At 37.9% G+C, this 15,459-nt stretch overlaps 1 protein-coding gene across 1 annotated transcript in view; it reads left to right on the plus strand.

Moving 5' to 3' along the window:
* Positions 1 to 15,459, plus strand: part of TDP1 (tyrosyl-DNA phosphodiesterase 1) — a 58,275-nt gene that overhangs the window by 23,608 nt on the left and 19,208 nt on the right. Inside the window, exons 12-14 of the mRNA XM_082485364.1 lie at positions 181 to 247; positions 6,099 to 6,206; positions 9,072 to 9,174. Coding sequence (XP_082341490.1) covers positions 181 to 247; positions 6,099 to 6,206; positions 9,072 to 9,174 — 278 coding nt within the window. The remainder of the gene's footprint in view (positions 1 to 180; positions 248 to 6,098; positions 6,207 to 9,071; positions 9,175 to 15,459) is intronic.

Below are 15,459 nucleotides of genomic sequence, written 5' to 3' on the forward strand. Positions count from 1 at the left end.
TACCATTTTATACTACTGGAGCATTTAACCATTTTCTGGGCGGGGGGGGGAAACAAACAAACAAAAAAAAACCTCATGAGGCTAGTACAGATAACTTATTCCCCAAGATGCTTGCTGCTTTTAGAATGTCTTTCAAAAAACAAATGTATGTATTCTTTTTTTCTTTTTTTTTTCCTTAAGCTGGTGGCTCGCTTCCATACAGTATACAGACAGCACAGAAACAGCTGTGGTTGCATTCCTATTTTCAGTAAGTAGAACTCAATTGTTTGGGTTTGTTTTTTTTTCATAGACTGTATGTTTAAACTTATAATGCTGGAATGTTTGAATGTTAAAAGCAAATTAAGGGGAAGTGGTCAGAAGCATGATATTCTTGAACTGCTTAAAATAGAAGCCTTTAGTTCTTTATCTGCTGGTCTTATCTCCAAAACATAGTCAAAATGTGCTATTTTCCTGTAAAAATGATGTGGGATACTGTTGCTAATTGGAGGACACTGCCAGATTTTGGATTCTGTAAACTTCTATTTAAGCTTTCCTTCACTGAACTGAAATAATATTATTAATATTATTCCTCTTTTTTTTTTTTTTTTTTTTTTTTACAGTTGTATTTCACTTTTCCGCTTGGCCCTTGGTTTTAACAGGTTTTCAACTGAGCCACAACAGGGATAGGAAGGGTATTTTTGTTTGGGTTTTTTGAGTTCAGCAGTCCTGCTGCAAAAATTCTCAGTCTGTTATGGTAATAGCGTCTTTTGTTAAAGGTGCCTGACATTTTCCATTAAGACCTTCTATTTTCACTTGCTACTAATTTTGCTAAAATCTAACACATTCCATGCCAGATGTCTCCCTCAGGCTGAATCTTTAAAAACCTAAGCGTGTTTTGAGAACAATGGGAAAAGTTGTTTTGCACAGATGGGGGGGGGCGGGGGGAGATCTGGTAACCTCTTAAAAGACCACAGCTTCCCATTCCTTTCACCAGAAACTTAACTCTTCCAGGTGGAAGTTGCGCTGGTAAAATACTTTACCCATAGAGTTTACCCAAGAATTTGTAAAGTTTGTGTATGTATTCAGAGGGCTGAGAATACAGTTGCAGAGAGTATCCTCTATTCTGGAGTGAACAGTTGCTGCTGTGAGCCTTGCTGGTCCGTGTCCAGGGAATTGAAATGGAACTAGAACAGAAAGTATGTGAGGCTTTGTCTCTTCTGCCTTTGCCATGTGCCCTCTGAGCATGTTCAAAGGAAGAAAGCTACAAACACCTTCAAGATTGTTCAGTTGTGATTCAGAAATTGAGATCATAAAACTCAGGGTGTTTGTACAGCTTTAATTCAGTTTCTATAAGCATACGCCTCATGAGAATCTTATTGGAAGAAAAGTGTAACCTTTTTTTCAGTTAGTGTCTTATTTAGTGCACAGAACATTGTGATGAGACCATTCGTTGTTCCTGTTCAATGAGAAAACACCCACATACCTGTCTCATTGGGCATATTAGGGTCCTGGCAAGAAAAGGGTGGTTTTAAATTCATCTGTCGAATTGGTTGTAGATGACAAGTGGCCCTGCATAATTGCTCTGTAGTGACTACCCAGATGCAGGTTCTTACCCTGAAGTAGTACAAGACACTAGCCCGTGAGGAAAGCCTGCATGTAAGCTGTTACCATAGAGCAGATGACATACAGCAGCTTCTTACCTGTTGTAACCTGAGAGACGCAGAAAATGGTAGGTCCTGTTTCAATAGACTTAAATATAAGATGAGCTATTTTAAAGACTTGCCATGGTACAAAGCTTTGGGCAGTAGAGGGATTTGAGGAATTTGTCTTTACCTCAGTGGAAGATAATACAAAACCAGCAAGAAACTAAGGATCCTACCAGAGTCAAAAGAAGATGAATACTTTATACTTGCAGTAGAGGAAAAGGAATAACTCCTTTTTACAAATAGGGAGAGATTAATGGAGTTGGATAAATGCTGTCCTATAGTCTCATCCCAAGGGGTAGAACCTCTGCTCCAGGCATACAGTTTTTATAATGCCTGTGGGCTATTTTTCTAGCTCTTCTGCCACTTGAGTGTATTTAACTAACGTGTGATGCAGCTCTGAATTGTAATTTCTCAAATTTCAAGTAATTGGTCAAAAGAATAAGATGGCTAAACTTAATATTGATTTTACTTTTCTGATCATAGCAAATGATTACTAGATTGCTTTTGTTAGATTAACTGCTGTGTAAATGGTGCAATTTGTTCAGTTTTCTCTCTTGGTAGGGTTGCTGGTTTTTTTCCTTTCAGTATTACTCATTGATAAGGAGAGATTTGCAATGCTTAATGATTTCTGTTAACTGCTGCTTTTGAAACAGTTGATCGGCTTTAACAGCACATAAAACATTGTATTTTAATGCTCATTATAATTGATTGACTTTTAATACTATATGCCTTATGTTTGTGCAGTAAACCTTGTCAAATTTTTATTTTCAAAGAATGGAAGAAGTTGGGTTGACAAGAGCTTGTTTGACTTGCTGTTGACAAGTCCATAATCATAGTTGTATTAGAGCTTTATGTGTTCTTTAGGCCTGTAGAGTTTTGAAGAATAATCACCTTCTCAGTTTGAAGAACTACAGTGTTGTTCCCTTAACATCATAAAAGATGAGAGATGTAGAGCATTTACACAGAGGAACTACTATTCTCTTACGGTTGAGACTAATGGTGTGAGTTGTTTTAACTGTGCTCAAGCCTTGTTGCCAATACTTTGAGATGTAAAGCACGTTCACTATTTGAAGTAAGAACTAAATAATGAAAGAGGTGGGGATGTAGAAAATGAATTATTCCTGGCTCTGTTTATTGGTTGAGTGTGTTTGCACAGATTAATTTTCAGGATGTTGGGATTATCCGACTTCCCTGTCTCGATAGCTGCAGTTGTAAAGGGGCCTGTGTCTGCTCCTTTACCTCATTTGTTCCAGAAATATTAGATGCTGGTGGCAGTTGATACTTGCTGTATGTGTTCCAGCTAAGTGCACTGTGATTGCAGTGTAGTCTCCTTTTCAAACTCAAAAATTCATTGCAGGGTAAAACAAATACTTATCAAATGTTTAAAAAAAGCATACTTCTGAAATTTTGCAAGTGGTTAAGTATATATATAAGCAACAACTTGTAAGTATTCACATTTGTAGTGCAGTGCAAGTGAGCGCAAAGTATTTCCTATATTGCAAAAGATACCTTATTCATGGTAGAGAATGTTTTTTCCCCTCTTCCTTTTGCAAAAAAAAAACAAATTATGTGAAACTCAAAAATATAGCTATTGGAAAAATAGAGGGATGGGAGGGGCAAAAGCTGTTGTATTTTGAGTTGAAAAGTAAATTACCTCTTTAATTCAATACACCTAATCATCACATTAGAGGCTGTGTCATTAAAAAGAAAAGAGCTGCTGACTGAAATGCCGCAAAAGACTGGGAGGGAGGAAGTTGCAAGAAGTTACTGGTAAAAATGTAAGGATTAGTGGTCTAAAGTCAGAGTTAAGGTGTATTAGTGATAAGGACTTCTAGTCCTAGCAGTCTAAAAGAATAAAAAAAAAAAAATAGCAAAAAGGCTTTCATGTTTTACTCTTCAAATTCTGATAATACCTACCTGTAGAGCTTCTTTTCCTCACCCTACACTTGAGCTTTTAGTTTACATGGTACCATGACCTCTAACTGTCATAAAAATAACTACTTCAAGCTGTGGTTTTGGTCGATAAAATTTCTCAAAGCTAGTTTCATTTAACTTACCATATTTATCTCTGATGAGACTGAATATGCCTGAAGTTTACTGCAACATGATGAGATTGGTCCTGTGTACATCCTCTGCCAGCTGCATTCTGATGAAGTTTACAGCTTAAAATGTGTTAAGACAATTTGACTGGAAGTTGAAATTGTTATATTGACATAGGCTCTCATCATTGCTGTGCAGAGCAACTGCTCTTGTATTTTACTTTAGGCTTTTTGTAATCTCTTTTGGCTTTTTTTCTAAAATATGCCAGGAAAATCCCATGGTGAAGTTGAAATTTAGCTGTATTAAGAATAGATAAATGAGGTATTGTACCCATGTGAAACCCCTTCCAGTTCTTTTGGTTTATCATTGCATTATGCAGTCTGGAGATAAGCTGACTCTTAGGCTGAAGGGAAAACATTTCTTAAATACTACTTTGCTAATAATACTTTTACTAAATGCCTCTGAGTTTTGTTTTATTTGTTGGTGTGTTTTGGTTTTTTTTTTTTTTAAGTAATTACCTCACTGAAAAACACCACCAAAAAACCCCCAAAGTCAGCCAAACATGATCAAAGAACATAATCACTTTCTTTTCCCTTTTTGTCCTTGCATATTTTTGCTGTCCTATTAAAGAGAAGAGGGCAAAATGTATTCTCCCTTTTCTGATTTTAACTTTCTGGAATACCAGTTTCAATCACTTGTAATTGAAACTAAGTGCAATTAGATTACTGTAAAATGCAAGAGAAGTGGTAGTACTCTTGCTGAAACACAATACTTAATTGTATCTGTCAAAGATAAGGGGGAAAAAAAGCAGTAGACTGAGGTAGTATCTCAAAATTATTGCAGTTAATAGTGGGGGGAGAAATTTGTCCTCAACTAAGGCAGTGAGATACATCTAAAGAAAATCTGTGTTCAATTCCCAATTCTACTGTTTTTTCATTACTACAGTGTTACTGGGGTTACCCAATTATTTTTGTGCCTTAAACTTAAAGATGTTTTTACCTATAACTGTTAGTCGTGAGATAAAAGCTATTAACAAGAATTGTTGAGTTATGGTATAGCCTTCAATCTGTATGTGTGTAAGGTCTAGAGTTCTGCAGGGGAACACAAGTTTAGTTAGCTGTTTCTGTATCATACATATTAGTGTGTTCTTCAAAAACAGACTTCAGCATGGCTTGTGTCGTAATATAAAGAGGTCTAGTTTGCTCCAAACATGCATACAGTGTTTCAGCTCTTGCCCTTGAGGAATACAGGACCAGTTCTCAGAAACAGTTCTTTTCTTCATCTCAGAAGATAGGCTTGTTAAAGTAAGTAGGTCTTGACCCCTGAACTACAAAGCCTCTTGACTTAACTCATGTAAAAGTTAGTCCTGAAAGTCGACTTGGGTAAGTAATTACAGCCTTTCCATTTCAATCTTTGTAGGCTTTTAAATGGACACAGTTCATTTCAGAGGTTTTTTTGGAGCTAATCAATTCTTTTATAAAATCTAAAAGAATGCTAAATTAGGGAAACAGGATTGTTACGACCAAAACCAGAGCCTATTATGTTCCAAACTGAGGAAAGAAAAGTCTCTGGATGGAGAAAGGTTTATTTGGAAGCCCTTTTCCTGATTTTGAGTGAGGACTAACAGCTGTCAGTGGAACGTGCTTCTAAATACCGTGATTTCACACCTTCAGTTATGTACATATATTTACTGCTTGCATAGATTTTAGTTCTGTAACATTGATGCTGAATTACTCCAGCAATGGCTTGTTGTTTTAAAGTAGTTTTTATATATATATGAATGACTGTATATAAATATCATACATATATATACATATATGACTGTGACTTTCTTAAGCCCTCAAATTTCCTCAGTGGCTTAGGGGCACAGAAAAGGGAAGAGAAAGGGTAGTGTCAACAGTCTATCAGTTGCTCCCTGCCTGCCTCTACTTCATGCATAATAAATTGTAATGAGCTTGGGGAATTTTGCAAGGTTTAATTTGGTGCTAAGTTCCTTTGCTTAAAGGCATAGCCATTGATAATGCTCAAAGAAGAAATATTGGCTGGAAGTTTGGACCTAGTTTCTTGAGTGCTAGCTGGAGTGGAGGAATGGAAACACTTGCTAGGAGAGCTTGATACACAGAGGAGAATATCTGTCTGGTTTGTTTGTAAAGAAAAAAAAAAATCCTGCCGTCTGGCTTCTAGTAAGATTGGATTCCAGGATTAAAAAAATTGGTTAAATAAAGTATTTTCAGCCTTTTTGTAGGGGAAACAAGTATTAAATATGAGAAGTATAGGGTAGTATTCCCAAAAACATGGCACTGTAGTATGGTGAGTATTTTTTAGACCTCAAAATAAAACTGTATGTGAAAAGAATTATTTTTTTTTTCCTAGCAAATGGTCAGCAGAAGTCTCAGGTCGAAGTCACGCTATGCCTCACATTAAGACATATATGAGACCTTCTCCTGACTTCCAGAAAATTGCATGGTTCTTAGTTACAAGGTAAATAACTAACTATACACTTCTCACTTAAAAACAAAAAAAGTCACATACAAAGTTCTTGTCAGTTGCAGGCCCAGGTGAGTTACTGCCTTAATCCTCATAATACTATAAGTAGTGATATGAATATTTGTCCATATTTAATGTTTTTTCATTACATTGCCCCTTTTGGGGCTGCAAGTTGAAATGATTGTCAGGAACTGTTGGCATTCGCACCAAAATGTTGTATGAGCTGTAACTGCCAATTCTGGGGTTCAGCATCAACTGAAGTGAAAAGTATTTTTAAACCTTGGGTTGAGTTTCTTTAACACATGCTGTACGTGAATGTGCTGGTTTGTACAAAACATATGGGTTAAGCCTAAGTTTATCTTTGCTCTGCCTTATTATTACAAAACATGTAGATACCTAATATTTGGAATCTGACCTTTTGTCAGATTGAGTTGTTCAGCAGTCCAGCTTGAAGTCTAGCTTTGTATTTCTATTGTTTGGTTTTTGAGGAAGACAAAAGAGGGAGCAATGCATTTCTTGACGTGAGGGGAGAATGTCTTATTTTGAATGGAAAATACAGATGTTTCAGTTTTGCCAAAACTGATTTTTGTACAACCTTATATACTACAGATCATGATCTCTGTATCCTTAAATGCTCAGTTACTTTAATTTTTTTCCTCTTTATATTTTGGCTCTTTAAATTTCATCACTCATTGATACTGTTGCCTGCAATAGTGGTAGTGATTAAGGTGATTTTTTAAAGGATTTAAGTCATTGAAATGTGACATTGCATCCACCTAATAGAGAAATTCATAGTTGCTTCTATTTTTCTCTTGTTCCTTCTATTCCACCGTTAGCTACTATCAAAAAGCATCCATCGTGCCTGTCAGTTAAAACACAATACTTAAGTTTTGAATTATCCTGTAGAAGTAGGTTTTGACAACAGTCTTGCACTTATTTTGTGACTCCCAACTTGATGTACATCATAGCAGATACTCATGAAGGATTAACTACAACATGGTGCTGAATAGCATGTTAAACCAAATATACCTCTTCAGTAAATACTTCTTTTCATAAATATATCAAAAGAACAAAATGGCAGGAGCAAAAGATAGTGTTTAACTTGCAAAAGTGCTCTGTACTAAATGTATTCTAATACAACTAGTCATAACAACTAGCTTTTAATCTTCCTAAGACACCAAATTGAAGCTATTTACCAGTACCAAGTTGATAGAATCATAGAATAATTTGGGTTGGAAGGGACCTTTAAAAGTCATCTAGTCCACCCTCCCCTGCATTGAGCAAGGGACATCTTCAATTAGATCAGGTTGCTCAGAGCCCTGTCCAACCTGACCTTCAGCATTTCCAGGGATGGGGCATCTACCACCTCTCTGGGAAATCTGTGCCAGTGTTTCACCACCCTCATTGTAAAAAAATTCTTCCTTATATCTAGTCTAAATTTACCCTCTTTTAGTTTAAAACTGTTACCTCTTGTCCCATCTCAACAGGCTCTGCTAAAAAGTCTGTCTCACTCTTTCTTATAAGCCCCCTTTAAGTACTGAAAGGCTGCAACGTCTCCCCGCAGCCTTCTCTTTTTCTGGGCTGAACAACCCCAAGTCTCTCAGCCTGTCTTCATAGGAGAAGTGCTCCAGCCCTCTGATCATCTTTGTGGCCCTCCTCTGGACCCCCTCTAATAGGTCCGTGTCTTTCCTGTGCTGAGGGCTCCACAGCTGGATGCAGTACTCCAGGTGGGGTCTCACCAGAGCAGAGCAGAGGGGCAGAATTGCCTCCTTCGACCTGCTGGCCACGCTTCTTTTGATGCAGCTGAGGATATGGTTGGCTTTCTGGGCTGTGAGTGCACATTATTGGTTCAGGCCCAGCTTTGCGTTCACCAGCCTCCCCCAGTCCTTCTCAGCGGGGCTGCTCTCAATCCCTTTATCCTCCAGTCTGCATTGTTACTGGGGGTTGTCCCGCAGAGTTGCTGGACCCTGCACCTGGTCTTGTTGAATGTCATGAGGTTCACATGGGTCTGCTTCTCGAGCCTCTGCAGGTCCCTTTAGATGGCGTTCTGTCCCTCCAGCGCGTCAGCCACACCACTTAGCTTGGTGTCATCTGCAAACTTAATGAGATCGCACTCGATCCCTCTGTCTGTTTCATTGATGAAGATATTGAACAGTACTGGTCCCAGTACGGACCCCTGAGGAACACCACTGGCCACCAATCACCATTCACCACCACACTCTGGATGTGACTGTCCAACCGATTCCTCATCCACCGAACAGTCCACACATCAAATCCATATCTCTCCAGTTTAGAGAGAAGGATGTTGTGGGGAACCATGTCAAAGGCCTTACAGAAGTCCAGATAGATGACATCCATAGCTCTTCCTTTGTTCACTGATGTAGTCACTCCATCGTAGAAGGCCACAAGGTTGGTCAGGCAGGACTTGCCCTTGGTGAAGCCATGCTGGCTGTCTCAATTCACCTCCCTTTCCTCCATGTGCCCTAGCATAGCCTCTAGGAGAACGTGTTCCATGATCTTTCCAGGCATAGAGGTGAGTCTGAGAGGTCAGAAGTTACTTTCTGAAATGTGCAGAGAAGATTCAAAAGGCTGAATTTGTCTTGTGGATCTGTATGACACAAGTAGGCTTGTATAATTATCCACATGGGTTGTATGAATACCCTTGTATATATTGTCTCTGCTGCTCCCACTGTGCTGTAAAAATAGCAATAAAGAATAACACCCAAGTCACTTTTTATGAAAATACTGTTCTGATTGAACTGAAGTTCTACTAGAAATGCATTGCTAGAGCTGTGGTACTTGAGCAATTTCTGCTGTGAAGATTGTGCCTTCACTGATATGTCTTGTTTCTCTTTGCAGTGCCAATCTATCTAAAGCAGCTTGGGGAGCTTTGGAGAAAAATGGCACCCAACTGATGATCCGTTCTTATGAACTTGGAGTCCTTTTTTTGCCTTCAGCATTTGTAAGTTCATAGTTTAAGTACAAATCCTGGGATATGCTGAGAATCTGCAAATACTGATGAATACAAATGTGACTGAATAACCTACTTACTAGGTTCTGTGGTTCCAGGTTAGAAATCTAATAGCAAACATAGTTTATACAAGGTATTCTTTAAAATAGAAACAGTCTGTTTTACACAGCAAGTATGGATTTGGTATTGATGTGACTTTTGTTGTGTTACTGAAAGGCAATATTTTAAAATTGCAATATATACTAAGTGTTGCTGGAAAGGATGATCAAATATCTTCTTTCGTGCTTCTTAACACTAGGCTGTGAGTGCATATTCCCCTTGAATTGATGTGTACAGTTGTAACTTGAAAACCAATTCCTAATGTTGCACTAATTGCTGTTCTTGCTCTTTCCCTGAAATGCATTTGCAAAGCCATGTGACTGTCTTCTCAAACTTACTGCTTTGAGAACAAGTTCTCAAATGCATCTCCAATACAAATCTAAGAACATCTTCATAAAAGGCTGTTTAAAAGCTGAAGGATTGTATCTTCCAAACCTATGTGACAGCAGTCTCGGTACGTAGAAGAGAAGTTTGACCCAAAATATTATTCAAGTGCGTGGAGAATAGGATTGGGAGATACAAAATGTTTTCGTCGTAAGTAATGTCCGTCTAGCTTGTAGTCTAGCCTTAGCGCAGTTGTAGCAGACGCCATGGGGATTAGGTCAATAAACAAGCATGTATGTGATACCTCTCTAGTATATGTTCCCTATGATTTATTTTAAAGGCTTTCTAGGATGAAAATTGTAGCCAGACAATGATGGTTAGTAGCCACAACTTGACTTACTCTCTTAACACATCAAGTTCCTTATTGAACTACTCTTACTAGTTTTTAGGCCCCTACAGAATCCTGTGGTGGTGAGTCCTGTGACTTAATTGTGCCTTGTATTTAAGGAAAAAAGCATCCTCTTTTTGTTTAGATTGGGGTTTTTTTGTCTTATTTAGATCTACTGCCTGATAGTGGGGAGATGTTTCTTGTTCCTGTTGTTAATTCCTCCTACTTTCTGCTGAACCTCTTAGTACCAAAATGTTAACAGCAGTTAGTTATGACCAGAAAGTATTCAAACTCCTTCCTCTGTGAATTTTTTTTTTTCTAGAGAAGAAATGGCAAGTTTCTCTGAAAAAGCATTTGTATGCTAAAAGCCCTTAGAAATAATTTTCTGATGAAGAATGCATCTTTCCTAGATAATGTTCATGGATGTTCACATAATGTTTCATCATTTCTGTTGATTAGTAATGTACTCCCAAATGAACATTTAGTAATATTATGACATCGTAAAAATGTTTACCTACCGTAACTGTATAATTGCAGTCTCCTAAGATCACAATATTAAGATTGATGGTTTCTGGCCGTAGCTAAGGAACTCCTGTATCTCATTCTTGACATTTATTAAGGAGTTTATGTAGTAGTGTGGTCTCTGATATTGTGAACTTTAGAGGCAATTTCAGACGTCATTCTCCAGCATGGTTTATGTGGAAGAAAACTTTTAGAGAAAATGCATTCATCAGAGAGAGATGGAAAGAAGAAAAATCCTACACTTCCTATAGTAGGAAGCATTGGCTTTGTTTTCACTGCACTCAAAAAGACCCAACCCCCCCCCCAAAAAAACCTAAAAAACCAAAACATCTCCTGCATAAACAACTACTCATAACAGAATAATGAAGTGTTGGGCAAAAAAAAAAATGGGCAAAAATTTTTGACTTTCAGCAGCTGACCTCAAGGGATAAATTAATGTTCTAAGAAGTTGCTACTGTTATTTCCAGATGCTGCCAAGCAAAGAATTTATGTACGGTACTGGTATGATTGTACTTAGTGGATGAAGTTTTTTGTGTGAACACAAGTGATCACCAGATTGTGCCGTAGTTTTACATAATTTGAATATTCCTGTTCTGACTCTGGCTTTTCTATGCATTGCTAGTTTTGGAAAACATATTTCAAATGGATAGAAAATCAGGAATAATTGAGTTAGTTTTTTATTTTGCCAAGAGTGACTATACCTGTTTCAGATCTGAGAAATTTGCAAAATTTTCACTTAAACCACCCCAAAATGACTACCACCACCACCCCCTCAAAAAAACCCAAACCAAACCAACCAAACCCAAAACTCTGCAAGAACGTTTAGCTTGCATTCCATTCCATCCTGAATCTTGCATTCTACACAGGATTTCTTGCATGTGGTGTAGGGAAGGGGGTATCACCAGAATGTTTTTCAGAGGGCCAAAATGTATGTAAAAAGAACTTGAATTTTCTTCCCCATGCCTAAAATTGTAAGTCTTAATGCCTTTTATCTTATTCTTGTGAGGTTTTCTATAACTAATTCAGTTTCATTCTAAAATCAGACTTCATTTTGATGAACAGAATTACTTGGCAGGAGCATTTAATTTTTTTTATCAGAAACAAAATATTCTGAAGCACTCATACCTTAGAAATTTTCAGCAATCTGAAGTTAAAACTTCACCTTCTTTGCAAACTAGTTAGACCTTTCTGCTATTAATGACTCTTTCATCATTCTGGGTGTTTATTTAGACCAGAATTATTAATGCTTTTGTTTCTGCTCGCCGTCCAAGTCTTAGCAGTTGGAGTAAAATCCACTTAGCCATTTAAGAGATTGAGAATTATTAAAAACTGAAGTGTATTTTTATTCTTGTGTTGCATCAAAATAACTGGAATTTAAATGTGGTGTGTAAGCTAAGTTTACCGATGATTAAAAACACATTGGATACTTATTTAAGCATCTGCTCCAGCCCTTAGCAGAAGCCTGCAGGCCTGTTTACACAAGAAAATTTAGAGATAGATTCTGCCATAAATCCAATATAAGTACTCTACTAGTAATGACAACAGTAAAGAACAGGTTTGGTAAATACTCTTGGGTTAACAGTTCCTAATGTAGCTCAAGCCTTGTGGTCACCAGGGTGAGAGGCAAAAAAGATATTGGTTGGGTCTGTTCTCATGAGAAGAAAGGTTTCAGTGAAACACTGCAAGAACTTGACCTCTTCTCTCCTTTCTTTGCCAAACATCTGTTTAGGGACTAGAGATAATTCTGCTTGGTGTGAGAGGGGGCCTGCATTGCTTTGAATCTTAAAGGCTTTTCAGCAAGTCTTGCTGCATTTTACATTCATATGCACACTCTAAATTTGTACATGAAATGAATCCCAGGGAACACTTAGTTGTTAAATGTCTAAGAGTCCTGGACTTCTGGCATTCATTTTTTTCCTTTTGATCAGCCTTTTGGAAAAGGCAGGTAAGGGTTTTCCTATTCCAATCCTCACTACGTTCAGGAAAAGATCACAATTTGCCTATTGTATATAACTCTCTGTTATTTTGACATTAGTTGAAGCAGCAAGCAGCCTCAAAACTTCCTGCAGTGCAGAAGTGTAGCTGCTGAAAATTTGACCATTAAGTAAGGGGATGAAAAATAACTATTTTTGGTTTTAATGTTTGTAGCAGCAAAAAGGAGGGAGAATTAATACATTTCATACACTGGGAGCAGAAACTGTAATCTTACATAGTATGCCTGCAGGGTAATATCGGATTAATTGGAGAAGTAGTTTTTTTCTGCTGCCAATCTACTCCATTGCTCTCTACTGTCTGATTGTTATGACTGTCCCCTAGAAAAAGATTTCAGGCTTTAAGACTGTAATAGTGTTACTATGCTGTCTTACTTAACACCTGTATAACTTGTCAACCTTAAGGCAATAATGAAGTTCTAGTTTTCATCTTGGAAGTGTCCACCTTATCTCTTAACAGGAAAAAAAATGTCATGAAAAATACAGTTTCTGTGCTGCTTTGTGATTTCTTTTAAAAGTTGAAAATAAACACAACTTCTGTTTAACATAGTGTCAAATGCAAAAGCTAGGGGCCAGTATTTTCAAAACGAAACTTTCACTGGTATCCCTAACATGGTTATAGAAGTATAAGTAAGCTGCATTGGGGGTGGGGTAGAGTGGGGTTTTTTGGGAACCCAGTAGCTTTTCAGAAAATGCAGAAACATATCAGGAAGGTGAGTCACTGCCAACAAGTGAGTAGGTACTGCTGACAACAAATTTAACTGTAGGCATCAAGGATTTGAATGGCTGGTGGTTTTTATTGCAGCGTAAATTTATCCTTATGATGCATGCATAACACAATCTTATATGAAAACCAAAAATAGCTTAATGTACACAAGATGTCTCTTTCTTGAGAATTTCTAGTTGATGGTTATAGCAGTAGAGTTCAGTTCAAACTGGCAAAACTGTCCAAGAACTGGAGCTAATACAGAGCCATGGTGAGTAGCATGTTACGATTACTGTGCTAGCAGTGTCCACGTTAGTTTAAGGCTTCCTCGGGCATATCTGTACAAGCTGGCGTCATTACAGTGGCATGCCTTCCATAAATTAGAAACGTGTAATGTTTTAGTAGACACTTTCCTTTTGGCAAAGTTTTTCCTTTATGCAGCTTTAGGAGTCAGCATTTCAAGAAGATGGTTCCAAATATCCTTAAATGAGATTTAATTTAGCATCCATAACTTCAGATAACTTGTTCTAAGGCTGTGTTTCAGTCTAATGATACTTTGGAGTAGATTTTCTAGTGATAGGATCTGACCCTTGGGATCTCAGTCTGTCAAAAACATTCATTTCAAAGGTGTCATTAACCTGTAGATATAAGAATTTTGTCTATTGTGCCATCCTTTGTCATAAAAGTCTATGGAAATTTTCTAACTATTCAGTAGAAAAGGAGCCTTTAGCGGGAATTGAAGTAATTAGTTACTCGTTAGAGTAAATTAATCCAATTTCTATACATACAGCAGATCAAAACCACAAAAGTTACACATGTAAACCTGGCCAAGATCTTGATCTCACTGGGTAGTTGTAGAGCAAGTTGTAGATTTGCAGAAAGCATGCTGACAATCTTAGGACTGTGGCAGTCATTTCTGTTTGGTATTCAAGGCTTCTCTTCCTTAAACCTAGCTGCTTAGGCTTTCAGTCTAGAACGAATAATATATAGTGAAGCTTTGCTGCAGCTCAAGATCATGTTCTGGTGCCAAGTAGGTTGCTGTACCTGTCTGACTCAGCAGGTCAGTCTATTAGAGAATTAACCACCTGATAAGGTAGGAATCTGGCTTATCTCAAACATGTCAAAGCAATAGTTTAGGTTAACATGGAACTGCATCATCAGTTGGCCCTACCATGATTGTAGCCTCTCCATGGCTGTCTTCATTCCCTTAGTTGTACTGGCAGTGGTGCTCAGTGGATTCTTTATGCTTTAAACCAGCTCAGACTGGCCAAAACCAAATTGCACAAGTTTTCAAAGTGCTGTTGCATGAACTAGCTCAACATGATCAGGTGAGTGCTAATGCATGAAGAAGTAGGAATGGCAAGTTCAAGGGGGCAGAGAGCAGGGAGGTAAGTGTAGGATCATATTGAAGTAACCCTCTTTTGGCCTGGCTTTGCAACTGGAGCCTATGGAGAAGGCTGATCAGTGAAGTTTGGGATGAAAGTAAACATAAATGGCTAGGACCTGACTGAGGAAAATGTATTGTGCACTATAAATGCTAGAGCCAAACCTCCAGATCTTTCCCTTTTTGTCACATTGGTTACTCGCCCATGGTTGGGTGAGTAGAAGGCTTTACTCTGTCATATCGAAGGCACATCTCAAAACTCTCAGTGGCCAAAAGCAGATGCTTATGGAAAAGTATAATGAGCACGCATATATGTAGTAGTTTATGCCTGAAGATTTCTTGACTTAGAGGCTGTAGCCTTTTCTGTGAACATCTTTTGTCTTCTCTTAAACGCCTATAAGCTACTAGAATTCACAACCTGCTCTGGCTGAGTTCCACAACTTAATGGCGCGTGAAGCACAGTGTTCTGAAAATTAGTTTCATTTGATGGTTTTCCCTTCCTGCACTGAAAGATGCAATAACGGTGTGATCCCTATTCACCTTTTCTGTACCACTCTTTCTATAGACCTTTAACTATTTCTAAGCTGAAGAGACCTTAGCCTCCTCATTTGCTTCTATGGTGGAGTTTGATCATTCTTACTACCTTTTTTTTTTCTTCATCATTTGGGTTGGGAGGGTAGTGAGTGGAGGGACAACGGTGTGCATGAGATGCAGGTATAAATCTGGAAAAACAGATGCAGATATAAATCTGTGACACAATGTTCTCCTCACTCACTGAGTCTGTTTGGCCCACTGTATTTTTTAGAAAGCGGTATGTAATAGGTTAGTCTCTGATTGTTTTTTAACAAGTGAATGAGAAAGT

This window comes from Vanellus vanellus (assembly GCF_965231255.1).
Source record: "Vanellus vanellus genome assembly, chromosome: 6".
NCBI classification, from domain to species: domain Eukaryota; kingdom Metazoa; phylum Chordata; class Aves; order Charadriiformes; family Charadriidae; genus Vanellus; species Vanellus vanellus.